Source organism: Perca fluviatilis, chromosome 5 (assembly GCF_010015445.1).
Source record: "Perca fluviatilis chromosome 5, GENO_Pfluv_1.0, whole genome shotgun sequence".
In the NCBI taxonomy this organism is placed as follows: Eukaryota; Metazoa; Chordata; class Actinopteri; order Perciformes; family Percidae; genus Perca; species Perca fluviatilis.
In genome coordinates, this window is record NC_053116.1 from 8,875,977 (window position 1) to 8,903,570 (window position 27,594).

Here is a 27,594-nt window from a genome sequence, read left to right on the forward strand (position 1 = left end):
GTTCAACAATAATTGGGTGGGGGAAAAAAAGGCCCAGCCGTGTCTGGTCTGTTAAGTTTCCCTTTTACTTTCTGTACAGATAATGAATGAAAAACTTTGGGGAGGAATGAGATTTAAAGTTCAAACACCTTCAATCATCCAGCAACATAAACTTGCCCTGGTAGATGTTTGAACCTCCAGTAGCACCAACCGATCTGTATGTGCTTCATCTAGGGCAGGAATGCTACATTTTATACGGTAGATCATTGCTTTTTGGTAAGCTGCCCACGTTCAACGGTAACACACGGAATGTGTTTTCAGGTAGTCGAGAACACAGAAAAGCTCAAATCTATCCTGAATGCATTTGCTTAAGTCAAGAAACAGGTAGCTGAAGCTGTTTTAACATGAACAAGTCCACGTATTGCCCCAGGAGAGGAAGCACAAGCCAGCCAGAGGAGCCAAGTTAAACTAACATTTCTGTTTCAGTGCCATGGATTGATGCCTGCTCTGGTGCTTCTAGTATAGTGCTGTGCTTATAATATAGCATCCAAAATACAGAACAAAAGAAACATATGATTGGATTTAGCCAAAAACATTTCCCCTTTTGGACTTATCCAAACAGAGACTCAGCTATCTTAATATTTTAGCTGGTAGGCAGATTTTTCAGACCTTCAGACAGAGCTACGCTAGCTGTTCCCCCCCTGCTTCCTGTCTTTATGCTAAGCTAAGCTAACCTGCAGCTGGTTGTAGCTTACATTTTTGCCATACAGATAAAGAGTGGTGTTAATGTTCTCATGTAACTCTCCGGCAAAAAAAAAAGAAGCAAAAGTGTATTTCCCAAAATGTCTAACTTTGATATAAAATATATCATATACTTCACACAGGCAGTTAATACTTAACGTAACACATGTGCACAGGAAGTAGGGGTGCTTCGGGGCTGCTGCACCCAACTGAATCAAAATAACAAAAGACATCAGGGTGCTGATCACCCTGTCACACAGACCACTGGAGACGGTTTAATCCAGTCAGCTATTACAGATAGAAAACATACTGCCGGACACTAGTAGGACATTTTTACAATGGGATTTGGTTATAGCTCCTGATTAGAAAATACATCTAGTGGTCTATCTGGAGTATTAGTTTGACAATCTTTAAACATACTCTGAGTTCTGGCCTATGTAGCCAATGTGGCTGCTATGACAAACATTTATTGGTGTTTAAGTTTGCTGTCTGTTAAAAATCATTTCAGCCATTGGATTTTATACAAAAAAACACCAATGTCGCCCAGCATTTAGCATGACATCATTATATAGACTCTCTCAGCGCCCCCCCCGCCCCCAGCTCTGACAGGCTTCCTGCGTCCCTGACATAGAATTGATACAAATCCAGTGAACATCATTTATTTTGTCTCAACCTAGAGCAAAAAATCTTCACTATATTTCATGTGCGGAGTCTTCTGCATAGCCTCAGCGAATGCTCCCATGCTTACATCAGTCATGTCCGACCCAAGGCCATTCATAGGAAAATGTGTGTACTTGAGAGAGGGGAGGGTGGGGGGTAATCAGAGGATCTGTTTGGGATTGAGACATGGATTTGTCTGAATGAGGGAGCCTGTGCTAGACCGTTGGGGGAACAAGGTGACTGCAATGAGTCTTTTAAACCACAGTGGCCATATAGCTTTCCGTTTTGGGGGTAACGAGCTGCTTTGTCTACCAGATGTAAATTCCTCCACTGTTACAGAACTCTTACGCAACTCAAATTATGAATGAGTAAATTAATATGGCACTCGCTTCAGAAAGGAAAAACGCCTGTGTCCAGACGGCCGAGTTTGCACTTCCGTCTTTCTTTCTTTTTTTTCTTCAGAGAGCCCAATTTTTCCAAGTTCATGCAGTATTTTCCATCACTGTACAGTAAAAACAGCTCATTGAGGTAGAGTTGTCTGGGTTAGAGCACTGCCCTGTTGCAGTTTTCCAAGTGTAACATGTGTGATTGAGCTTTTAAATCCACGCAGTGGAACTTTGATATGGAAATGGTACATTGTATCGTGGCTCATGGAAATCTTTCTAAGGAAATTCAGGGTGCAAAGGGAAGCATGGACTTTTTGCCTCCGTTTGGGTCTTTTGATCTGCTCTCTTACATGCCCGGGGACATTGTACTTTCCTCCTTTGCATGACCTCTGATTTAACTTTTAAAGTCGTGATAATATTTGGAGTTAAGCAATCATTAATTGTATATACTCCTTATCCCATTCAGAGTTGCCAGGGGCTGGTAACAGTCAGCTACATAAGATTGATTCATTTTGATCAGCAGTGCCTAGTTTGACAGTTTGATTTTGCGGATTTGTCTCGTTTCTAGGCTAGTCTCCTACTTCTTTGAAGGTTAAATATCCAAGTGAAGTAACAAGAAGCAAAACACATTTTTGAGTGGAGGGAGACTTTAATATAAGGTGTGAGGTTGCAGATTGCAGCCAACTGAATACCCCTCCCTGGCACCCCTCCCTTTCCAAGCGTGTAGGAGAAGGTACAATGGCCTTCAGGAAACGTAAAAAAAAAAAAAAAAATGTGAAAGGCTCTCTCTGTAACCGGTGTTTAGTTTGTCCGTTCTGGCCTACTGTAGAAACATGGCCATGCAACATGGCGGACTCTGAGGAAGAGGGCCGTAGGTGCATCTCCCTTCCCTTAAATTGCGTCCCCGGCTCCTCCACAAGGCATCCATTCCTCGCGTCTTAGTCCGTCCCACCAAGGAAGCATGCGAGAGAAGCGAGAAAATAAAGTGAGGAGAGGGGGGAAACAAGGAAATGTGTTTTTAGAGGGATGACATATCCTCTCCACTGAAACGTCACATGAATTCGGAGTTAGCAACCCCATTAGCTGCACGGCTTCACGGAACGCTTCTCTTGTGTGATCCATGCTCATAGCTCCTCAGTGATCCCTCCTCGATCATAGCTCCTCAGCGATCCCTCCTCGGTCATAGCTCCTCAGAGATCCCTCCTCGATCATAGCTCCTCAGCGATCCCTCCTCGGTCATAGCTCCTCAGAGATCCCTCCTCGGTCATAGCTCCTCAGAGATCCCTCCTCGGTCATAGCTCCTCAGCGATCCCTCCTCGGTCATAGCTCCTCAGAGATCCCTCCTCAGTCATAGCTCCTCAGAGATCCATCCTCGGGGAGATCCCTCCTCCATCCCCAGGGCAGGAATACGAGCTTTGAGACGGCCTTCACGCAGGAGGGCCAGAACAACTTCCGGTTCAAGCGAGGACCGAGGAGATATCAAATAAGGGAAGCGAGATGCACCTCCTGTTGTGCCTGATCCGTTCCAGAAGCCCAATTTTATTTACACATGTGCGTAGATGGTTGAGGTTAGGCATTGGCCTTGAATGGTCCAAGTCAAGATAGCCCATTGGTCAGGGAATAGCACCTATACAATTCAGGTTTCCGGTACGGATCGGGTAGTGACAGACCCGCTCCATATTTCTCCACCATTTTTAGTTTCAAGTGATTATACACTAATGAAAACATATTCATGAATATTATATTCAATTTTTTGGCAATAGATCTCTCTAAAACCTACACACTGGTCCCTTAAAGGAGGCGTGATACATAAAGCGGCATAATGAAATGCTGGCTGTGTTTCCTAAACATCAATAGATGACAGGGTTTCAGTCGGGGCAGTGCTGGCATGTCATTGTGCAATAAGGAATGTTTTTTTTCCTTCCTGCCACAACTTGAGATCCCTGGAAAACATTTTCCTTCCTTCTCTGAATCGTATGAATGAACTAATACGTTCCATCAACACGGAAACTGCATACATCCACAAAACCGCGTTGTTATGCAACAGGATTCTGATCGATACGTGAACGTTTGTAGAAATAATTCCAGTGGAAAAGTTGGGGGGGGGGGACCGGCTCGTGGATTTTTCCCTTTTGACACCCTAACCTTGTTGACACAATTGTCTATCCTGTCCAGGTTTCCAATTCCATCCTACGGTATTTCGTAACTTCAACTGATAACTCTCTGTGTCTATTATCAGCATAATATGAACGCACAAAAGTCAATCATAGGTAGTCAAAACAAAGTGGAACAAACGCATTCCGCTGAAAGAAGAGCTCAATCTCTGTCCGTTGCCACTTCATTCGTGACAACTGACTGTACGTCAGCCTCGACGATCGCAATTAATCACTCGTTTGCACCAGTTGAAAATGTTTTTAATCCAGTCGGTCTGAAAGGGGGTTTTGGGTGGTTTTGTTCAGTTGTTTTGCGAAGCGTTACCCAGTGTCATTAGCGACCACGGGGGAGAGGCAGGGAAACACATCTGCAGCCCTTCTTTAACAGTCATGGGTGCTAAGACTAATCAAAGCATTCCAGGCCCACACAGCTATAAATAGTGCCAGAGGAGGGTGTGTTGTTCATGCTTTGCAATGTTTCTGTGAGGGGCTTGTCATTGCTAAAATCCAGTGTTTACACAGAGCCATAACAGGGTGTAGTAAACACTTCATCTGCAATAGACTGTTCATTATTTGATGTAATCCATCGCATGGTTTCTGTTATTCCAAAACAGCTCACTTGCATCTAAGCACACAAGTTGTAATGTGGCATAGGAGCATTATGCAAATTAGACTCATTGTGAGTTAGTTCATTAGGGCTTTTTAATCCAATCACATGTGACACAGGGAGCTCAGCTGACCTCGGGGGCCCCAAACTGCGGAGCAGGAGTTCAGCGTTCTCTTCAGGAAACGGGCCGCTGGTGTGGCCGCTTTAGTCTAAAGGTTGGATATGGATCCCACATGATTACTGTGGTTACTGAAGTTGTTGAAGTACTGTACTTAAGTACAAATGTTGAGGTGCTTGTACTTTACTTGAGTTTTTTTCTTTTCATGCCACTTTCTCCTCCTACTCCGCTACATTTCAGAGAGAAATATTGTACATTTTACTCCTCTACATTCATCTGACAGCTTTAGTTACTTTCCAAATTAAGAGTTTTGCACACAAAACACATGTAGATTACGAAATACAATGTTTTATTATAATTTAAACTACCCAAGTCCAGCTGAAATGATTAGACCATTTTGGATCCTTTCCACTTTCTAAAATGGGAGGGTTTTTCTGCATTGAATACTTTAGGTACAGTTCCTTGATGATACTTACATACTTTTACTTAAGTAACATTTTCAATGCAGGACTTTTACTTCACAAGTATTTTTACAGTGTGGTATTGGTATGTTTACCTAAGTAAAGGATCTGAATACTTCTTCCACGCCATCATTAGTATTAAGTGCTGCAGTGAGGACCCTGGGACAGTTTGTGGTATACTCTGTAGCATTCATGCTAGTCTCTGCCTCTGTTCCACTGGCAGCAGCGTGTGAGAGGTTTCCAAGCTGGAAACAAATTCCTGTCTTGAAGTGCCAAAGATAAAATGCACCGACCTTGTGATAATTAGCCTGGATATATGTTACGCAACAGCTGAAAGCTGCCTCTTTTTTATGTTTTTTTTTAAAGGCTGAAAATCCCAACCTTGTAAAATGCAAAGTAAATTTCAAAACTTACTTTGACTGTGATTGGATTGTGGATTTGGCAGCAGGCCAGTGGAGGCTCTGGCTTTAAGAGAAGCGGAAAGACCACGAATGTTAAGGTTAGCAGGCAGCTCTGTTGATTCTGGAGTGGAATTTCAAGTTTTCATGGGCCTGATTAAGTTAAATGGTTTCTTTTAATGGTATAACTTACGCATTTAGGCAATGGAACAAGAACAAAAAAAAAAAGTTGGACATGCACTGTAGTTTTAATCTGAACATGCAGTACCGAGGTGCTTGGCTGCATGTTGAAAAAAGGAAAATATTTTACGACTGAGATTCTAGTCCAACTATAACCATCTCTGGGTAAACTTGGACACTTTTATAACTTGTAACCTCCGTGGGTAATTAACAAAGTTCCTTCAAATAACTCAAATTAAGCATGGACATTGACTTCAAAGAAAAACAGACATGTTTTCTGTGGAGTTATAACTTTTAGTGATTTAATAAAGAGTGATTTCCTTTCTAATGACTTTCTAAAAAAGTCACATACTATTTTGTGTTACTTAATATATATTTTTTTAAATTCCTGATTATGTTTAATGTCAAAGTGTGAGATTGTGGATTACCTGAGACATTTAGGATGTGACCGAGAGTGGAGAGTGAAAACCCAACAGCATGTCCAGGCATCAGGGACTCCCTCGTCTGGTGAGAGAGGGCCAAAACACCCAGGATCCTCCATCTGCCTGCACACTACAGTATGTTCTGTGTAACTCACACCTCATCATCATCATCATCATCATCATCATCTGCACTGAAATGGAACACAACCATAATAACTACAATTGCTTTTGCATACCAATGTAGATGATAGTTTCACTCCAAATTCATTTAAATTTCCATGTATGGGGAAAGTTCTGTAAAAATGAAAGTACAGCGGTTTTCTTCATTCACAAAAAGATTTCTTTTTTTTTTCTTACTATTCTTACTATTCTCATGGCAGCAGTAGTTACGCCCACATTACTGGGGCACCTTTTCATTTCATTGGGATTTAGTTTGAGGCCACAAAGCCATGTTAGGCCACAATAAGCTAAACTGAGTCCACTTTTATAGTTCATTAAAAAGTTATTAAGCCACATTAAGTTCCATTATTACACATTGTGGCTGTTTCACCAAATGATGTCAAAATCCTCAAAAATCTCATAATACAAATGACATGGGCATATAAATGAATCCCATGAAAAGGCCAAACCCAACAATGTATTGAAAAAAGTATTGCATTCATATCCAAAGCCTGATACATCTTATTCTTAGATTTTTCTTTTCCCCCACAAACTGAAACACAATGAGCCCCTCTGTTGCACTGGGTGACATGTTCCTTCTTTACACACACTGTACTTACTCAATCCAACGTACACACCGTCCTGCTGGCCCAAACACTCCCTAGAGCACCAAATGTGGATAACTCCGCAGGTGAAAAAAGTCCACAACACATGCACTATTTGCTTCTGTTTGAGTAATGTTTTTAATAAATTAAAGTATATATTTGTAACCTGCTCTGAAGAGTTTCCTCTTCAACGAATGGGCTTGGCCCGAGCGCTACAGACAGGGTAGTATATTCGAAAAGTACTGAGACAGAAAAACACATTTTGGTGGAGATTTGTTGACAATAAGAAAAATATTTTTAAAAAAAGGTGCCTTTTTCCTCAGGCCCACAGTCTCAGGCTTTGAGCTGTTTGGGACATGAAGCCCCGTTAAATTGTTACGTATAGAAGATGAAAAACGGCACAAGAATAGAAAACACAAGATTTATTAATCATCATCACAACATTGACATCAACGCAATTCTCCCTTTTTGTTTTGCCCATTTCAGTGCAATCAACACCATAAAATAACACGTTAATAAATAATAATAAAAAACAAGCAACTAAATCATTTTAGCCTAATGTTTTTTGCGATTCTATTACGACATAAAAAATAGAATTGATCGGTTGTACAAAACAAAATTCTGTGCAAACTGCGTACTGAAGTCAGTAGGGATTAACAACGGAGTTGAACATAGGAGAGAAATTATTACTTAGGACACCTGGGTCGACACATTAAGGTTAATCAAGTCATATAAGAAAAGTTAATTCAAGTTTTACAACTAAATTGAAATCCTTTTTCAAAGTCATTTGAAATAAGTGAGAGAAAGAGTGTAGCCATGTTATTCTGTTAGTTGGTGATTATTTACAGTATCTCCACCAGCGAATTGAAATATGAGCTGTGGTTAACATATCTGTTCTTTCTCTCAACGTGCGGTACTGCTTATCGACAATGTTCACATTGGATTTTCACCGAGGGGAGATTTGATCCCTTTTTTTCTTCCATCCCAGCTGAACTATGGAGGTTATAGCAGAAGTGAGCAATGAGGGGGCCCCCTGGATTAGACCACATGAAAGGGAGGGGGGGAGCTGAACTCGGGTCGCAGAAGGTTTTCACTTATGGCTTTAGGTCACTGGTACAGTGAGTCATCATGCAATGCTGGGTGAAAAAGCGTGGCCTGGGTGCTGGCCTGCCGAGCAGCCGCATGAGGGGCTGTCGGGAGCCCCCGGCGGAAGGTTTTCGACTCCAAATAAACCGACACTCCTTTTGTGGCTGTTTTGACCGCGCTCCACAAACACTAACAACCCCTCGAGGCCCGTACCAAGAAAACAAAGACGGATTTAATACCAGACACCACGGGGTCATGCTAAAAATAATCCACCACACCACGTCCGCCGTGTCGGGCTGGACCATCGCCGTGACGCACAAACAAATACACAAACTTGCAGACGTGTGTTTTATGCAAAGTCTACTCTAGCCAGTAAACTTTTTTTTTTTTGTTTTTTTTCACCACATACTGTAATTCTTAAACTCCATTTTTGAAATCAGTTTGAGGAGAGTGTGAATCGAGTCCTGAGTGAGAATGCTACGTCTATTTCAGTGTCTAACAATGTTAACGCTTTGACTAATTTCAGATGGAACTGGAAACTGGAGAAAATGTATTTCCAGCCCAAATAACACATCTACGGTACAGCTCCGAGGAAGAGAGACATCCAACTTTTCCAGTTACTTCCCTTGATATGAATTTGAGACATTATAAAACAAACCGGATCTGCATAATTTACTGAACTGATTCTGTCCCTTAATTGATCACATACTAGGCTAAATAGCAGCGTGTTTTATACATTACATATTTACATTTTCTGTTCAGGACGCTTTTTATGCTCGGTTTAACTAACTAACTACCAACCTACAATTCACTGCAGGTGTTTTCTCCACAGAGAGAAATCATCGGTTAGTCTTTGCATCAAACACGTGTAGCAAGCAACGCTGCTTTTAAACACAAACTCTCCCTCTCAGTAAGCGACCTGTCCCTGACTAAGTTGTCCCCGTCTTTCGCGTTTCCGCGTGTTACTTTTCACAACAAATTAAAAAGGGGATGAATCCATGTTTGACTCCTCCGGTAGAAGCGCAGGCTCTGCTGGACGAAGACAGGGGCGCCTTTCTGTTTCCCCAACAGTCTCCTTCGCAGTCTTTTAAGTGGTCAGCTTGGAGTAGCTGGGCGGGGAGAAGCGTCTGCGGAGGTACTTGAGGATGTAAAGAGGCAGGCAGCTCACCAGCGTGATGACAGTCACCTTCCACAGGAACGATACCGTGGTGATGAAGTAAACGTCTGGCGTGGACCAAGAGGGAAAGATCAGAATGGGGTTGGAGGATACAGACATATACATTACCTAGCATCATTTAACAGTTCTTAGTGGAAAAAAGGTTTTGGACAGTCGACAGTTTTATCATGTAGCAATATAACCTGTCGCTTTTGGGGGCTGTAAACAAGGAACAGGAAGTATAATGGTGCGTTCTTTTTGTCTTGTAATCGCGACTAGTAGCTCGAGCGTGACGTCACATCCGTGTCGAAAAACGAATAACCGCGGGTTGTTGCATTCTTGTTGTCACACAATACTACGAGTCGGAGAAAAGATGGATTTTTTTTTAACATTTTTAGTAACATTTAGGATTCTATTCACCCCGTTATTGACATATTACACACATATATTTCACAGTTTCATACATGAAAATTACGTTTTGATTAACGTTAACGTTAGGCTACTGCTCTGCTTTCTGCTCAAGACTCGGCTTAAAGCCGTTGTTGTCATATAGCAACCGAGCGTCTCTAGCCAATTTCAGCTGCACAAGCTACAAAATAACTAATCAGTCGGTATTTAACTCCTAATAAGACTGTAGCGAAATGCCTATAGGTAGCAGTATACAGCGCTATGTGTACGACTTATTCATTTGGTTACAACAATGACAAAAGTGCTTAAAATTGTAGATAACCACAATGTTTACTACGTGTGATGCACGACGTAGCCATCTTTGAAAGTGAGCTCGGGGTCCTCTGAGTTCAGACGACTTGACGAGTCGTAAATACGACCTCGGGGGCGTTCTTTTTGCAACTTCCGGGTCGTAACTCCGGAAAACAACTCGTAAAACGACTTCGGTGGACAAAAAGAACGCACCATAATGTTGCCATGGAGAGGTCTTGTATTGCCAGACCTTCCTCGACAGCGCTGCGGAGAGGAGGGTCTGGCTAGTCCACACATCATTCCGGGATGGGAGAGAAACGTGCTCCGGTTTATTGGCGTTTCTTTTAAACCAATCACAATAGTCTTGGGCGGTGCTAAGCGCCGGACGGAGCCATGGTGCCGCTGCAAAATAGCCATCGGGAAGGAGCTTGTTTTGGTGGAACGTGTGTACGTTCAAAAGTTGTTTTAGTCGTACAACAGAAAAACTCAGATTGGACGGATAGCTAGGGTAGTCTAGCTAGCTGTCTGGATTTACATCCGGCGGAATTTCCGGTACGTTTTTTTTTTGTATAAATGGAGGAAACGTTTTTTCAACGGTGAAAGTATGCCAAAGTAGTTATTAGCAGTTCCTGTTTGCAGTGTACCAATGGCGTCCACTGGATCACTTTGATACTGAAAAAAAACCTTTTTATGATTTCCAAGCAGATTTATGGATGTTTTTTAGACATTGGAAAGTAAAAATGTGTGTCTGTGTGTTCAGATTTGACTGAGTTATGACTCAGAAAAGGAGTAAGAATGTTGACACACGAATTGCTGTGCCAGAGCTCCAACTGTTGATCGTCCAAACTGCAATAACTAACTTTCCGTCGTTTTTAGAACACTGGCATACACCTCTCTCAGAAAAATGAACCGATACAGGGCCTTTCCCATTTCCCAGTTCGTGCATCCCCGATTCCTCTCCTCGATTCCCCTCCTCGTGTCTTAGTCCCGCCCACAGGAGATCCGACCCGAGGAGTCGAGGAAGAGCCCCGAGGTGAGTCGAGGAGGTACAAATTTGGGAATTGGGAAAAGCCCACGGTTTCAAACAAACAACGGCAAATAAACAAAAAGGTTGTAAAATGTCCAATTAACTGTGTGATCTGCACATGCAACAGAAGAATAGCCTTCAAAATCTATTCCAGTCTGACTTCCAGAGGGAGGAAAAGTGTCCAAAAAAGGGTACACTCGACCACATATGCCAGTCATGATCCTCAGTGGTCGAGGTTGTAGGCTGAAAATACAACTCCACACCCCACATAAAGCTGAAAATAAAGGCTTGAAAAGCTCTTGGTTAGGGTATTGTATATGTCAGAAGTCTTAATATGGCACAACTAAAATTGGCTTATTTTTGTTTGTCCAATAGCCTGGCTGTAACATGCAAGCTGTAATAGAGTAATACAAGCACCAACCATCTGCTATAAAAGTTGTTTATGGGCGTACTCACGCTTGGCCCAGTTAAACTGTGCCCGAGCACGTCTGACCCCAAAGTCTGGTTAGTTTGACTAGTGTGATCACTCCATACCGTGCCTGGGCACGCCATACCATGCCCAATACCGTGGGCCACGGCACAGTTCGGTTGGTCTCGGGCACGGTACGCATCAGTGGGAACGCTAAACGTGCCCCGGGTCTGGTTCTTACCTTACAGATGAACGGGCACTGCAGTCGGCGAGTCCCGCTATGTAATGACGTGAGCGTGCTCTGGCCCTGAATGTTTTATTGCAGTGTGAGTGCAGGCCAGCGGGGAGGCAAGGGGACAATCATGCTCGGGCACGGTTGAAGGCAACTGGGCCCAGTGTGAGTACGCCCTATGTTTCAGTCTTCTAATGGCCATGAGTCTTTCTATCAAACACTAGGGTGAGTATTCATTGTGGCCACTGTTTCTACCACACACACCTTTACTGAGATAAACACATTAAGCGTATCAGTCTACAGGAAACTAACAGGACTGTTGGCATTTCCTTTGATACTACGGCATGCCTGAGCTGAGTCCACACGAGGACACTATGCCAATGTGCTCACCTTTAGCCTTCCTCATATCCAGCATACCGCAGCTAACTGCACCCCAGAGGCATAATATGAATAAGCAGGTCCACAGCACTGCTGAATGCTGACGCACTATTTCAAGGTCGGCAAAAGCACAATAACATCAATCAGGCTGCAGTGAAATGAATGTGGGCTGCGTTTGTTTTCTTGTCTCAATGAAATAGCACTGCTACAGGCTCAGAGTCCCCTCCCGTGCGGGTGAAAGATGAGTTTATGTGCGCGTGTTTGTGCTCGCTCACCAATGAACTCGTGCAGGAAGACGAGCGAGGCGACGTAGCAGGCCAAGCTCAGGAGCTCGCCCACTATCATGAGCCAGTGCCACGTCTGGATGGTGAGGGCCACCATCAGCAGCTCCGTCAGGATCAGAGAGGTGAAGGAAATGGCAACGATATGGACGAACTCGGACTCAAAGAGCAGCAACGCCCCGTACATGATGATGCTCCCTGTGGAGTTAAAAGAGGGCACAACCTGAGAACGAGAACAACGCTTCACAATAATAATTGAAGGCAACATTTAAACACGTAATCCACGAACAACGTTTGAGTGTGCGTAAAATTGAAAGGCTATGCTGCAGGATCAGAACTATGGAGGAATAAAACGACGAAAGGCAGGAAACAGTTACCATAAGAGTCAAAAATAGTTTCCTCCAATCAGTTAATGACATGAATTAAAACTTAATATTTTTCCATATTTTAGCTCCTTTTTCCTCGAGCAACATTTCCCCATGGTCCTCATGTTCTATGATAAGTGTCCAGAGCAGAGATTGGTCCGGGGTGTGAGTGTGTACCTGAAAAACACAAGTAGCTAAACACACTGAGCAGTGAGCACCAGCCTTTTCAACTACTAACTTTTATCAGCTTCGTTTGTTGTTGTGTTATTTTGCCAGCTAAAGAGCTTAAGCTGCTGCTCGAGTTTATATTGTACTACTAGGTCTGGATGATTAACATCACATCCACTAGCTGTGCAGTTTGATGAAAGTTAGCTGCAGCTAAGTAGCTAGCTGAAAAGGCTGGTGCTCAGTGTGTTTAGCTACAAATGTTTTTTAAGTGATGTTAAACAGAACCGAATGCCCTGGACCAATCCCTGGACATAAGCTATCCTATTATCATATGAGCATGAGGAAAATGTTGCATGGGGAGAAATAGGGAATAGATAAGTAATACATTTTGTGCCAAGTAGGGTTGGGCATCGTTTTGATTTGAACAATTATGATTCCAAATCGGATTCTTCCTTTCGATTCCGGTTCTTATCTATTCTTATTTCACAAATAAGAGGATCATTTTATTTTGTTCAATAGTGATTTACAGTTTTACCGGGCTTTTGCATCGTAAAATAACGCCACACTTTAGAGCGCCACTTACTGTGCTCCATGGCAAGCGCCGAGGAGTATGGCGGCCGCTTCGGAAACCAAAACTTGCGCGTGTGAAATTTGGAACCGATCAGATTCGAAATGATTCCAATAAAGACACAAGTCTGTAATTTTGTAATTTTCCAAGTTTGAACCGGTTCTAGTGCCCAGACTATAAATTACAAAAAGGCACTGAAAAAAAACAACAGAGGATTAAAACGAATGAAGTTTCAATGTATTTTATCATGATTGGTGGTAAAGTACAAAAATCAAAAGGTCTGTTGTTGTTTTTTTTGCCTCCATTTCAATAACTTGCAAACATATTTACTGAAGTATTCAGTTATTGACTACCTTTAACTGAATTTGTGTGTTTGTGGCTCCATAAAGAATGTGATTCACTTTTTCTTTGTTTTCAAAAAAATTATCAAGGTCCACACACAGGATCATACTCCACTTTTCCCCCCAGATTAAATGGTTCCTTATTTGCAACCATGTTATAGTGAACTGATCTCATGGAAGAAGTCTTGTATCTGAAAGTATTTAATCTCCTTGAACAAATAGGCGATACGTACAGAGCTGTCGTTTTGGAAACTGGGCCCCATTACGTAAAAATATACAGTATCTAAGCACCAGCCAATTCAATTCAACATTTATGTTTTTACAAGAATAGACAAAAGGTTTTGGAACATAGCTTAGTATGCCACTAGATAAGATAGGATTCATTTATTGTCTTTGCTCAGCACTCGCATACATTGAAACAAAATGTTTCCTCTGCATTTGCCCTATTGGCAGTGGCAGGGACCAGCTCCAGTTCAGTGCTTTGGGGGGGAACACAAACCAGGGGAGAACATGTAAACCCCACACAGAAACCCAGGGATCGGACCCAGTACCTTCTTATGGTGTTTTTCCACTACATGGTACCTGCTTGACTCGCCTTTTTTGGTCTTACATTACGAAATGCTAACAGGTACTTTTTTTAGTATCACCTCCGTCGAGCTGAGGCGATGGCAAAAGGTGACGTGAAAACCTGCAGACTACTGATTGGTCGGAGAGAATCGTCACTAATCACTGCGTCATCAGTGCTAGCGACAGACGGGGGGGTGTCCTGAACAAACCCGCCGTTTTTAAATAGTTTAGCCAGCGGTGTTTTTTTTTTGTTTTTTTTTGCTGCCACCAGCTTCTTTTGAAACAAAATTTGTCTTCTGGCTGTGGCCACATGCCGAGAATCAAAAACAACACACCTTCGACGTTCTGTGCGTGTGTCGCGTTAGGTCACGGCAGTTTCCTGCGGCGGCGCTATGACGACCAGCCACGGTACTAAATCTGCAATGAAAAATGGAGGACGGGCCACCGCGGCCGAGTCGAGTAGAGTAGGTACAGTGCTAACCACTGTGCCGCCACTTTTTCACTGTAAATGGCCCATTTTGGAAAGTGACGTCAACAAAGTTCTTCTCACACATAAATAAACTCCTCTAGTACAAATTAAGAAGAAAGTGTGTGGGCTGTTAAAGAGTAATGTGTCACTAGGGCTGGGTATCGTTTTGGTACCGATACCTGGAATTCGATACCAGTTTCTGAACGATCATTTTTTCGCTATCAACTTTATCAAATTCATTTTAAGAAAAAGAAATTACATTTTGCATTATGCTCCTTTACAGCTATGTGAAGCACACTGTAGTCAAGCCTCTGAAAATAGAACACCTGTGAGCCTCGTTTCTGTGATTAACGTAGAGTTTTTCCTGCATGCCTCATCAACGTGTAACGTCAGACAGCCAATCACCAGCATGATTAGACCTTGGTAGAAGCATTCTGCATGCTTATTGGCTGACTGACGCTGATGAGATTTAGGGCCCTATCTTGCACGCAGCGCAGCGCAAAGACCAACGCAAGTGTCTTTGCTAGTTTAAGACCGACGCAGTTGTCAATTTCCCATCCAGCGCCCACGTCATTTAAAAGTAAATGCACCTGCGCCTATCTGTGCGCCCATGGGCGTGCTGGTCTTACAGGGAGGTGTGTTCAGGTGCATTCTTGGCGTATTGCTATCTTGAGGCAGTGGAAAGTGATCGCGCCATTGACCAACAAAAACCTGGTCTAAAGTCAATAACGCAGTTTTCATTGTTATTTTAACAGCAAATTAATAAAAATGCACCTAGGCTCATGCACAGCGTGCGCACAATATGCTTGTAACACACACAGGGACGCGCAGCAGCACATAAACACGCAAAAGATTACAAATAAAAATATTACGGTGCAAATCCGCCATCATAATAGCAATGCACCAAGGTCCAACGCGCCTGGCTTTTAAAGGGAATGAGAGATGACCCTCTGATTGGTTTATTGCATGTTACACCCAAAACACACCTATGAATGAATGAAGACACTAAGGGCCCTATTTTAACAATCTGAAACGCAAGTGTGAAACGCAAAACGCAAGTAGCTTTGTGGGCGGATCTCGGGCGCTGTTGCTATAATACCGGCGGGATAAATGACTCAAATCTTAAATGGGTTGGTCTGAAGTAGCTAGGTGTGGTTTGGGCGTAACATGAAAATAACCAATCAGAGCGTCATCTCACATTACCTTTAAGAGCAGGCGCGCTTGTTCCATGGCGGATTGCTATTATGACGGCGGATTTGCCTGGCGCACGCCAGCGGGAGCTGTCCGGGATGCAGCAAAGTAGTAAATGCCGTCTTGGCCGGGTGGCGATGTTGCTGCGGCCTCTCGGGCGCTTCTCCTCAAGTCTGGAGAGGATTGCTGCAGCCATGGAGCGTGGGCCTCCAAACGCACCACCTGCTCCTGTTGTGCCCCTTCCTCCTCCCGCTCCACTAGGAGCGCATCGCGCATTACTCCCGGACCAGATCCCGCCGTAGTTCAACATCACGTCTCCTTAAGTCCTCTAATATTTCCTAATATTTCCTCATTTATGTCATCGACACATCCATGATTCATGGAAATGTTGTGTAAAACATAACAAGCCACAAAGAATGCTGCGACTTTTTGAGGACTGTACTGTAAAATGCCTCCTGATCTATCCAGACACCTGAAGCGCATTTTCAGTAATATTTTTCTTTGTAATTATGTATGGTTTTCAAAAATGGGGACTGCTGTAGATGAGAGAAGTGTATGCGCGTTGTGCACACGCTACATTATCGCCAAGCATGCGCCCCTAAAATAGCATCTGAATAATGCGCCACTGACTTTAGACTAGCGCCAGTATGTTAGCACTGTGTGCGCAACACCGTATACTGTAATTTATTTTGGTTATGAGTGTATCTCTCTCCAACGGCTGCAGTTATTGAGTGTGATTATCAGCAGTTTGTGCAAACTCTTCCTCACCTTGATAGATACTTATTAGGACCCATATTAGAAAAGTCTTGAAAGATAGCGGTCGGCCCTGTGGAAAGAAAGACAACACATCATATTTACCACTTTCCATATGTTTCTGTGTGTTATATTTGGCTGCACTGTGGCAGGTAGTGTGTTATAATTCATTAAATACCTTCAAGAGATCTTTGTACAATTCTGGGTATAACATGGCAACCTCTGACTTAACATCTTTGTCCAACACCAGGGAGAAAACAGGGAACATGGTGTAGATAGTGGAGTAGCTGAAACAGACAAATGCATGTGTCCTCAGTGTGAGGAATATTATATTATTATATCCAGATAAAATGGCACATTTCATGGTTAGACTCAGCAATGAATTGCATCAGTCCGGTCAAGCCTTTCATATTTTCCCCTTCTCACATTTCAACAGTGCTTTAACACAGAGGAAATGCCAGGGAGACGAGGCAGCCAAATGCTCACTTGATAAGTCATAGCCATACAAAGTGCGTATCTCACCCAATAATCAGGAATCCTTGGTAGAGTGGGACTGAAGCAAAGTAGAAAACAGATGAGAAGACCGCCTAGGGAAACACAAAAATGAAGACAAAGTCAGTCAGTCTTCTTTTCATCTCAATACTCAAATGGCATAACAGATTACAGAAATCAGGAGCATCACTTTCCAAATGCTCACTTTCAAAAGTCAATTTACATCAGAGAAATGACAGGAAATGAAAGAGACAGCATGAATCTGGCCACACAAATCACAGGGCAACCACACTTTGACTAACCAATGGGCTAAATCCCACACATTAAATGCGACACCTCAATAATAATTCTCTTGCAGTGCTACTGCCGAAGAAAATGAAACTTCACTGACTAATTCTAGCATGTGTCTTGAACGTATGAATGTTACCCATATTAACCTGTCAACTAGTCAGCCTGCCATCCTGCCGGGCCCGTACCAGACAGGTCACAGCTGCGGCTGTGGTTGGTGTTAATGCGATATATGTGGAGGAGGGCCTCCCTAAAACCCCAAAGTCCATGATGCAGTGAGTCATGGGATGTCCCTGCATGGCGGGGGCTGAGGTCGGACTGGGACATGGGAACTGGACTGGGGACAATGTCGGGTGTGTGTGTGTGTGTGTGTGTGTGTGTGTGTGTGTGTGTGTGTGTGTGTGTGTGTGTGTGTGTGTGTGTGTGTGTGTGTGTGTGTGTGTGTGTGTGTGTGTGTGTGTGTGTGGGGGCCGGCTCAGAAGGGCACTACAAGCCGACTCCTCTGAGTCATCATGCACCCCACCCTTCCATGACCACTCCTGAACCTTCTACTGCCTCCAAACCCAATCATTCCCCGCTCACATTTAGATGTTAGGTGTTGTGGATAAACACCACCCATATCTCCCTGCCCAAACTTTAAAGGGATAGTTCAGAGTTTTTTGAAGTGGGGTTGTAGGAGGTACTCAGCCATAGTCAGAGTATTACCTATAGCAGTTGACGGTTGGCACGCACCCAGTTTTTTTTGTTTTACAGGGTTAGTTTGCGGTAAAATGACTGTTTTTGTCAAAGGAGTCTGGTGGCTTTGAAGAGAGCAGAGATAACGGCTTCAGTTCCCCGTCAAACTGACTTGCTAAATTCCCCCCTTTTAAACACAACATGCTGTTTTTACATACGAGGAGCAAAACAATAAATCACATGCCCTGTCTTCAGTATACATCCATCTCATATTAGCACACATTTCACTGTTACTAAATGTACTGTACAGATCACTATATCAATGCAAGATCACTGACGTCAATGTGTTTGCAAGCATTTCACTTCATTTTACGATTATTTCCCAGGTTTGAAATTTCTAAATGTTCAAAATGTTACACTGCACTAAGTGTCTGTTAGAGTAGTTTAGATTAAAATGACAAGTGATTGAAGCATCTAAGGTTTGATATCTTAGAAACAAACATTTGGTTTATACAGAATAGAAAAACTAATTTGATGCAATTAAATCAAATTTCAATCCTCATTTTGCCTCTTATGAATGTAGGATTTACTGTTAATTCAGACTCTGGACTATATCATCTATATTTATTGTAATGCATTCTATTCAGTGAAAAGAACAACCGTTTTGTTTACTCAACATCAATTTAAAAACTGACCTGCAAAATTAAAATTATTTTCTTATTGCTATTTATATAATTTTACAGAAATGATCGTTTAAGGATATTTTCATTTTAAAATGCAACATGAATAAAAAATAATGGATAAACATGCTATTTGTGATGCTCAGATACACTTAGTATGTGATGTGTATTATCTAATTTGATCCGGATGTTTTCATGGTATGTGCTATGTAAACTTTTGAGTTTAACATTAGGAATATAGCATTTTGTGGTCAGAGTTTTGCAAATCAATACCCTGTTGTGAAAACTGAGCCAATTGGAAAATACTAGTAATTCAAATGTATGATTGCTTGCTCTTGGGGGGGGGAATTGGGGGAAATGGTTGGGTCTTTGTTAATTATAGAGTGTGGTCTAGACCTACTCTATATCTGTAAAGTACAGTATCCTGAGATAACTCCTGTTTTGATTTGACACTAGAAATACATTTGAATTAAATTGAATGATGAACCTAAACCTAAATACCATGTTTCAGTTGCACTCTACCTGCATGGTGCTGATGCACAGGCTCCTGTGGATGACAAACTGGCTGAGGGCTGCAGACCTTTTGTAGCTGTTCCGCCCGTGGACCATGAGGAGACGACCTAAATGTTTGAACTGAGTCACGGAGAAGTCAGCGGCCAGCGAGGCCTGCTTTCCTTCCTGTCAAACACACAGCACACAGGGCAGTGAGGACGAGCTACGACAAATCTGGGCTGACCTGAAAGTAGGCTTTTGGGTTCTTATTATGACCACACAATGACAGATATACAGCTCGGCTTTATGGAAACACAAAAATCAGACAGATGGTGGACAAATACTCCCTGCAGACATGGCACTCTCAAATCTTTGAATATGCCATTTGAAATTTAAATTTCCGCAGCAGCGATGCTGCTGTTGTTTTCACCTTGTGAGTCTGATTGTGTGTGTGCCATCATGGCAGAATATGGTCGTGACCATACCTACTGTAGCGGCGACAACCACAGAGGCGGTTATAAGTACTGTGCTTGGAATTTAACGGTCTGTGGCCAGATTTTATCACCACGATAGCGTCACAACTGTGCAAGAAGCAGTCTTACAGGTGTGTAGTTGAGATCAAAATGAAGGCTGATTTAGAAGATAGGTGTGGTCTGAGCAAGAGCGCCACAATTATGGGGGTAGGCGGATTGTGTTAACCTTGCATAGACCCAAGCAATCTTTATGCTAAGCTAAGATAACTGGCTGCTACCTTCGACCAACAACTGACTCTTAGCAAGAAAGGGAATCAGTGAATTTCCCAAAAAAGGCAAACAAAAATCCAATCAAATTTACTCCAAGAACCATTGCTGACACGTGTGAGGTCCATGTCTGAGCAAACTAGCCATCTGGGTGGAGAATTTACAGAGAGAACCATGAGAAGAAGAGGAGACGGGCTGACCAGAAACTCTTACTTTTACTTAAGCACAAAAGCATCCTGTCATCTTTGTTTCCTCTACTCAGACAATGGATCCTCATAAAGAGGAATCATCTGTCGTGCATCGCTCTCTACATGTCTCTGGACGTGAGAGAGATCTTGACAGGAAACGCAAAGTAAAAAATCTGTGAGAGCGGCACAGCAATGTGAGAGGCGATGAGACGGAGAGACTCTTACTTTTCCCTCCACTCCCACGCCACAGTCGGCTTCCTGGATCATGCTGACATCGTTTCCTCCATCCCCTAAGAGAAAAACAAAAGCCACGGAGGTGTCAGGATTCACATCAGTGAGAGTATTGTGTGTATGTATTTCACAAGATACTCCCTTAATTTGGCTCGATAAAGAGATCAGAACTGCAGACACAGACAGGAAAATAACATCTGGAAGTTTGGAATTCGCCAGATAATGAGGGAGATAAAGGGGCTGGGTGTGAAAAACATGATATTGATAATAAAAAAAATAGCTTTCCAATGAAACAATACAAACATTATTAATTCTTGTTCCACGTTACTAGACAGACATTTGTAACAAAAGTTTGTAAAAAAAAAAAAAAAAACATTTAAAATGTAAAAGTTTGAAGCTACACATGGTATGTTTTGAAGAAAATGTGGATGGTGCAACAAGGCAGGCCTGCTTGGGGGCGCCCAGATAGCTCAGTTGGTAGAGCGGGCGCTCATACATAGAGGTTTACTCCTCGACGCTGCGGCTGCGGGTTCGACTCCGACCTGCATCCCTTTGCTGCATGTCATTCCCCCTCTCTCTCCCCTTTCATGTCTTCAGCTGTCCTGTCAAAAATGAAGGCCGAAAATGGCCAAAAAATAATCTTAAAAAAAAAAAAGGCAGGCAGGCCTGCTTGGTTCTTTCGGGGAATGATTGTAAAGATTTACAAAGAACGTTTACGGCATTTCCTCTCTAACTGGGACGTTTTGGGACAGGTTCCGAGGCTCGCTATGTCATCAGCATCCAAGTGATGCATAGTATTAGCATTAATTCACATTTAAATGGGCTCTGCTTAATTGGGGCATTTTATCAATGCTCATACTGTGAGTGCTGGTAAAACGAGTAGAAGTGAGTGACAGAGGTTTGTGGCTGCAACAGATAAATATATTTCGAGGAGGATGTGGAGAAAGGGAAAGAAGTTTGTTAAATGTAAAAAAAAAAAAAAAAAACAGTTTAAAAAAAAAAAGATCATGTGAAAAAGATGTTGGCAGTTTCTATTTTCGACTCACCTACGGCGCAGGTGAGTTTTCCTGTGCGCTCTTGCAGCAGTCGGACTATCTGAGCCTTCTGAGTGGGGGTACACCGGCAGCAAACCACAGCGGGACACTGGCAAGCGAGCTCCATGAACTCGTACTCGTAGTATTTCAGACAGACCTGCAAGAGAGCGACCAGAACGGACGGGTGAGCACCTTAGGCCGCCGCATATAACTGATCTCAGCTGGGGATCTCAAAGACTTCGACTTACAGTTTAACGCTTTTTAGAAAGTGACTCAAACCACAGATACCACTTCCAGAGATGCTTCCGTGGCAGCGATATTATCATGCATCACACAGCAAACATTTCATAGTTTCACAGCGTTTCATAAGGAGAGAGAAGTCAGCGGGAGGGGGGGTTAGACACGCACACACATGCATTCAGAGTTTACCTCAAGCGAGTCCCCTGATATCACGAGCGCGCAGTCGTGTTTTCTCCTGAAAGCGTTGAGCTCCAGGTGGGCTTCCCCTCGTGTTGTCACCTATGGCAATGGCAAACCGCATGTGTAAAGCACGCACAAACACACAACAAAAACCTATCAAGGGTGACAACCTGTCAGCCTTTGCATCCTGATTGTTATCAGACTGGTAGCTTTTAAGAATGGCAACCTGTTCCCCTCCAGCTGCAATGATGGGCAAACGTTAGAGCAAACCAAATACCTGCAAAAATATCCAACGAACTAAATAAATAACTGATAAGGCTGGATAATATGACTATAATAGATAATAGCGATTCTGATCTGCGCACCGTGACTCAATGCATGGAACCCGTCATCTTAAAGTAACTATATGTAATGTCTATGTCTAATATGGTATGTCTTTAAATGTTTCTCTATTTTTATATAGATTTTACTAATGCCTTTGCCCCGGTTCATTTTTTCCCCGCAAAGTCACAAAATGATTCACGGTAGGTATGGAGACGTTCATACATGAAGTATGTGCATATTTCAATTATATTGTCATTATATACTTATAATTATACTAGCGTTGTTACATTGCATCAACCTCAGTTAAATGTTTAGCTCAACAGAACAGAAAATGGAATTAATTATAATTAATTATAATGTAATAACTGTTAACATCTTTCTGTTATCTAAGTCAGTGAATCCTTATTATCAATATATGGGAAATGTAGGCAAAATCACTAATAAAATGATCAAATTGATATTCAATATAATGAACTACGGTCCGTTTATATGCATTACATCGGAACAAATATTCTTATGTGTAAAACAAGCAGAACTTCTGTGAGTGTATGATTAGCATTTGCCTGGAAACTTTGAATAACAGAATTTTTTAAATCTATAACGTGATATAATCTTCAGTTGTAAGCAAATATTAGTGTTTATTAATTTAATTTATCAACAACTATAACGCCTGCTTTGGGCACCTGTAAGTGGAGGCTGGTGCATAAACAGATAGAACGACCATATAGTAATACCAAGTTGTAACAATGAAATCAAACAGAGCCATAACATTATACAGTTCCAAAATAGATTCAAGAAAGAAAACAATACTGGACCAATATAGAAAGGAACAGACCTAAACATTGGAATAAATGGTAATTTATAATGGTAAACCTAAAATTACTTTTTGTTTTTGTAATAATATGACATTGTGATGAAGGGGCAGGATTTCATGAGCATTATGCGTCCGCCTGCTCCTTCTCAAATTTATCCTTTTTTTTGTGCTTTGTTAAATTCTGATTGAGTTGTCTACATTTGTGTTTTTTATTTTTTATTTTTTTTGTTTTTACAACATGCTGTTGATGGTTAGAAATAAAAAAAAAAAAAACAAAACAATGACATATATGTATATAAATGTTGAAATCTTATTTTTTATAGTCTATGGTTTAAATACATTTCTAAACACTTAAAATGTCCTAAGATCTGTGTATAACTAGAGTGTGTTATAAACCATTTATGAAATGTTTATTAAGTGCTGTTTACATATGTGGAAGTGAGGAAAATATACTATACTATAAAAGCAAGGGTTCCTAACAAATTGTGTCAGGTTCAAATATAGACTTAAAAAGTCTCCAGAAATGCAGCCCTGACAAGGCACGGTGTTAATCTGTCAACAGGAGTCCTGCTCTGGTATGAATATCCTTCAGCTGCTGACTATTCATACGTCAATCCAGATCAGGCCATTGGTGGCCACCAGGAAACTAATCCAGATGTATGTGTTGCAGGCCCAGTCAGCACTCCTCCCCCCCTCCCCCCTCCCGCCCGCCCCGTCCGCTGGGACAGAGGTTTTCAAGCCGTGCCAACCATTGTTATTCTCTTCCAGTAACCGCGGTTGTGCGCAAGTTGTAACCTTCCTATATGGCAGGCGCTCCTTCTGCTCTGGCGCGCTTCCACAGGGGAAGGCTAAAGGGGGACTATCAAAGCAGGAGAAAAAGAGCCCGAAACCTGCAAAACAAATTAGGAAGTGAGCCCTCTGCGTGATCCCTCTGGGAGTGGTTCAGCTGGTTTCTCAGCTCTGTGTTTGAGCGAAGGCCTGTTTGTTCTCATTGACAGCGGCTTGGACGCTTTGGCTGGTGGGAGCTGATTTATTCAGCTGTGTATGCTGGCTCGGCCTGCATGCGTAGCTGTGTGGGGCTGTGTGACCACTAAGCTAATGGGCCTTGGTCGCGCAGAGGATGGATGCCCGCGGGTCGAGGGAGTCAGGAAGCTGTCAATGCTGCCTTGAACTGGGATGAACCCCACGGTACTAAAAACAACAACGATCACCCACTTCATATCCCATGTAAGAGGAAGAGGGATCCTTGTCCTGCACTTACGGGTCTGAAGATATGGATGTCCTGGTTGCGGGTGATCAGATGGGCGTTCTTAGCGGTGCATGTGGCCGTTTCAAGCTTGTCTCCTGTCAGCATCCAAACCTACACAGAAACCAGAGAGTAACATGTAGCGTACGACAGTGTTACATTTGGCAGCTGTTTTAGATTTAGACTAGTTCTTACTCACATTTTAGTCATTTTTACCCTCAAACTCAACACAACTCACAGTGCTTTAGTCCTTTTTTTAGTAAGGCTGTGCTCAATTAAAGAAATTCTTAGTCGACTAACACTCATTCAATTGTATCGACTAATCGATTAGTTGATTTAATCGACAGATCTGTAAATCTGAGTTTCTCCGCAAAGAGTCATGCAAAAGCACCACTTTAATTCTTGTGTTTACCAGAGATGTGCTCGTACATTTCTTGGAAATAAGTCATTCAGCATGAAAAAAAGCATAAAACATGACTAATGGACTAAAGGAATCTAAGTTGACTAAGACCAAAACAACCGATTAGTCGACTAATCGACTACGAGGGAGCAGCCCTAAATTTTAGTCAACGAGAAGTCCTTACATTTTAGTCAAAATTTGTTCTCTCTTCATTTTGTCAGCTATTTTCATTTTTGCCGTAGTCCTGTGTCAAATGTCCTTTTTAGTCAGATTATATTGAACATTTCAGTTTTTTTGTAATTTTAGTCAAACTTTGTTTCACATAAGATTTGATCTTCACCTATATTGCATGTTGATATCGTCACAATTAGCGTTTAATTACCATTATCATTGCCGTCTTATTGTTGTCTCATCTTAGTCATGGTAAAAAAGTATGTCAAAATTCCTATGATGCACGGATGTTTGAAGAGAAATTGAACATGAAACAAAATGTTCATAATCTCTTGTTATATCGGTTAATAAAAGCTAAATCCTAGGGCTCAAAGAGTCTAATCACTGACTTTTAGCGACCAGGAACTAAAGTTTGCGAACTTATCTTACGATCAAACATGGTTTACTTTATTGTAGTTCTTGTGCTTCAAACAGAAGACAAACACCAGTCATCCAGTATCCATATTCTGTCTCAGACTTCTCCTTTAACAGAGGGTTTTGGATGTTGCTTATAGAAGGTTATAGCAGAGAGTTGAAATGTTTGATTCACCCAAATTACAAAAGAAAGATTTCCTAACTGTTGTGGATTGGGGGTTTATTTGCTCAGGTCGAGAGGTATTTATCTCAGAGAGTTCTGCCTCCACTCAGATGAATATCATTTATTTCTGCTGCTCACAGCATTTAAAAACTAGTTTTCAATGGAACTACTTTCTACGGAAGAAATAGTCCCTATGAAGATGGTTGGCAGCATGTTCTGTGGTTTATCAAGAGTTACACAAACACATTTTCTGTGAGGATACAGCTGAATTTTTTGAATAATATACTGTTTTAAATGCTGTGAGCAGCTGAAATTAAATTTGCATTCAGAAACCCACAGCCCAACTTTTACCACAGTGACTGCTTTCTGGTTCCCTTGCACAAAACCAAATTCTCATTTCCATTTAAATGTGGTGAAATATTTCATATCAACCATCAGAAGTGTGCCAACCAAAACCACTTAAAGATGTCCTTCATAATTCAATCTAATTCACTATAACCTTGGTATTTATACTTAAGGGAGGCCCTTGGATGAGGCCTGTTCATGTAGGCAGATATGAAAAACACATGTACTAGTCTTGTCTCTTTGTTTTGTTTTCGTAGTTTGTTGCTACTGTGAGCTATGAGTTCCCCCCCCACAGACCTTGATGCCTGCGTTGCGGAGGATCTCCAGGGTTGGCCTCACATCCGTCTGGAGCTGGTCCTCCACCCCAGTCAGACACAGCAGCTCCATCTCCATCTCCAGACTCTCAATCACTGTGGCCACCTTCAGAGAGCGGTCATGGACGCTGAGCTTGGCCTGGACGTACCGGGCCTGGGGAGCAGGACAGGGACGGGAATATTTTGAGTGGGAGAAGATACAAAAATTTGAATAAATAAAGCAGAACCACTGCAAGAGTAAAGAAGCAAAACAGCCAGGGATTAGAAGGAGAAAAATGGAAGTCATGACAAACATAGAGAAAAGAATATATAAAAACATAAAAAACTGGAACAGGGATGGTTCACACAGGGTGCATACATGAAGATTCCTTTTCGCGACCTAGATTAAACTGTGTGCAGCATGAATACACGGCATTCAACATGCGCAGCAAACTTCCATATTAGATATCAAAGTTTAAATATAAACTTTCAGGTGTTTGCCTGCAAGCAGCCCTTCAAGCTACTAATGTTTCAGAAAGCTATACAAATACAGAGCAGACATGATCAACTGGTTAACGCCCATCTCCAGCCTTCCAGCTCCAGGGCAATGTGTGAGTGAGATAAAGCAAAAACTATTTGAGCGTGACTCATACAGGAACACAAACTCTGTGTGTGACTCAGTCGGTGACTCACTGTTGCCCACCAGCTCTGCTCACACACAATTATACACTTCAGTTATGGGCCTGGGGGCTGAAGGCTGCAGGGGACACAGCCCTGCCCTGCTCAGACAATGAGTGGGGTGTGTGTGTGGGAGGGTGGGGTGCATGGACTGGAGGGATGTGGGAGGGGGTCAGAGTTTAGTCTGATTAGCCAGCAACGCACTTTGACATTTAGAAATACCAAACATGTCTGCATAAAACTGCATTTGTGTGTATTTTGAGTGTAATTTGAGCATAAGAGATATCTAGTTTATTTTATTTACACTTATCACAGACAGAGTCACAAAGTTCTTCACAGGCCAAATAAATGAATACATTAAAACCCATTGATACCCAATACATTATTTTTTTTTTTTTTAAATCACAATAAATCACAAAGGCAAGGAACAGAAAAATACATAGTAATACAATGTGGCTAATTGAGCGCCTGAATAAAATCAACACGGGCCGACCTCTAGCTCACCCAGGAAGAGCGTGTGCCACATGTAGACTGAGTCCTTTGCAGCGGCCCGGGTTCGAATCCGACCCACACCTTTCCTGTCTATCCACTGTCACGATCAAATAAAGGGAAAAGCCTCAAAAAAATAATCTTCAAAAAAAAAAACAACAACACATCAACAAAGGCCGCCGCTCTTAAATCATGAGGCAAAGTGTTCCACAGTCTAGGAGTGACTGGTTCAAAGGCTCTATCACCTTTAGTTTTCAGCAGAGGACCTCAAAGATCAACATAAGGGTTACAGATGGTCCGGTACCAGTTTTTTGCTTCCCGGTACCGATTCCGATACCTGAACTTGTGTATCGGCCGATACTGAGTACCGATCCGACACCAGTGTGTCATATGTTGTATTATATTTTAACAGCTGTGTACTACTAACCCTGTATGATATACTGTATGGATATGATATG

The 27,594-nt window shown here is 42.2% G+C and overlaps 1 protein-coding gene across 1 annotated transcript in view; it reads right to left on the minus strand.

Moving 5' to 3' along the window:
* Positions 1-7,274: 7,274 nt before the first annotated feature.
* LOC120559208 (probable phospholipid-transporting ATPase IIA) overlaps positions 7,275-27,594 on the minus strand; it is a 50,039-nt gene continuing 29,719 nt past the window's right edge. The window contains exons 18-28 of the mRNA XM_039800758.1: positions 25,974-26,144; positions 24,199-24,297; positions 21,809-21,898; positions 21,392-21,536; positions 20,340-20,404; positions 19,217-19,372; positions 17,082-17,146; positions 16,738-16,846; positions 16,575-16,632; positions 12,132-12,335; positions 7,275-9,179 (exon numbers count right to left, since the gene is read on the minus strand). Of these exons, the coding sequence (XP_039656692.1) occupies positions 9,043-9,179; positions 12,132-12,335; positions 16,575-16,632; positions 16,738-16,846; positions 17,082-17,146; positions 19,217-19,372; positions 20,340-20,404; positions 21,392-21,536; positions 21,809-21,898; positions 24,199-24,297; positions 25,974-26,144 (1,299 nt within the window). The 3' untranslated portion in view covers positions 7,275-9,042. The remainder of the gene's footprint in view (positions 9,180-12,131; positions 12,336-16,574; positions 16,633-16,737; positions 16,847-17,081; positions 17,147-19,216; positions 19,373-20,339; positions 20,405-21,391; positions 21,537-21,808; positions 21,899-24,198; positions 24,298-25,973; positions 26,145-27,594) is intronic.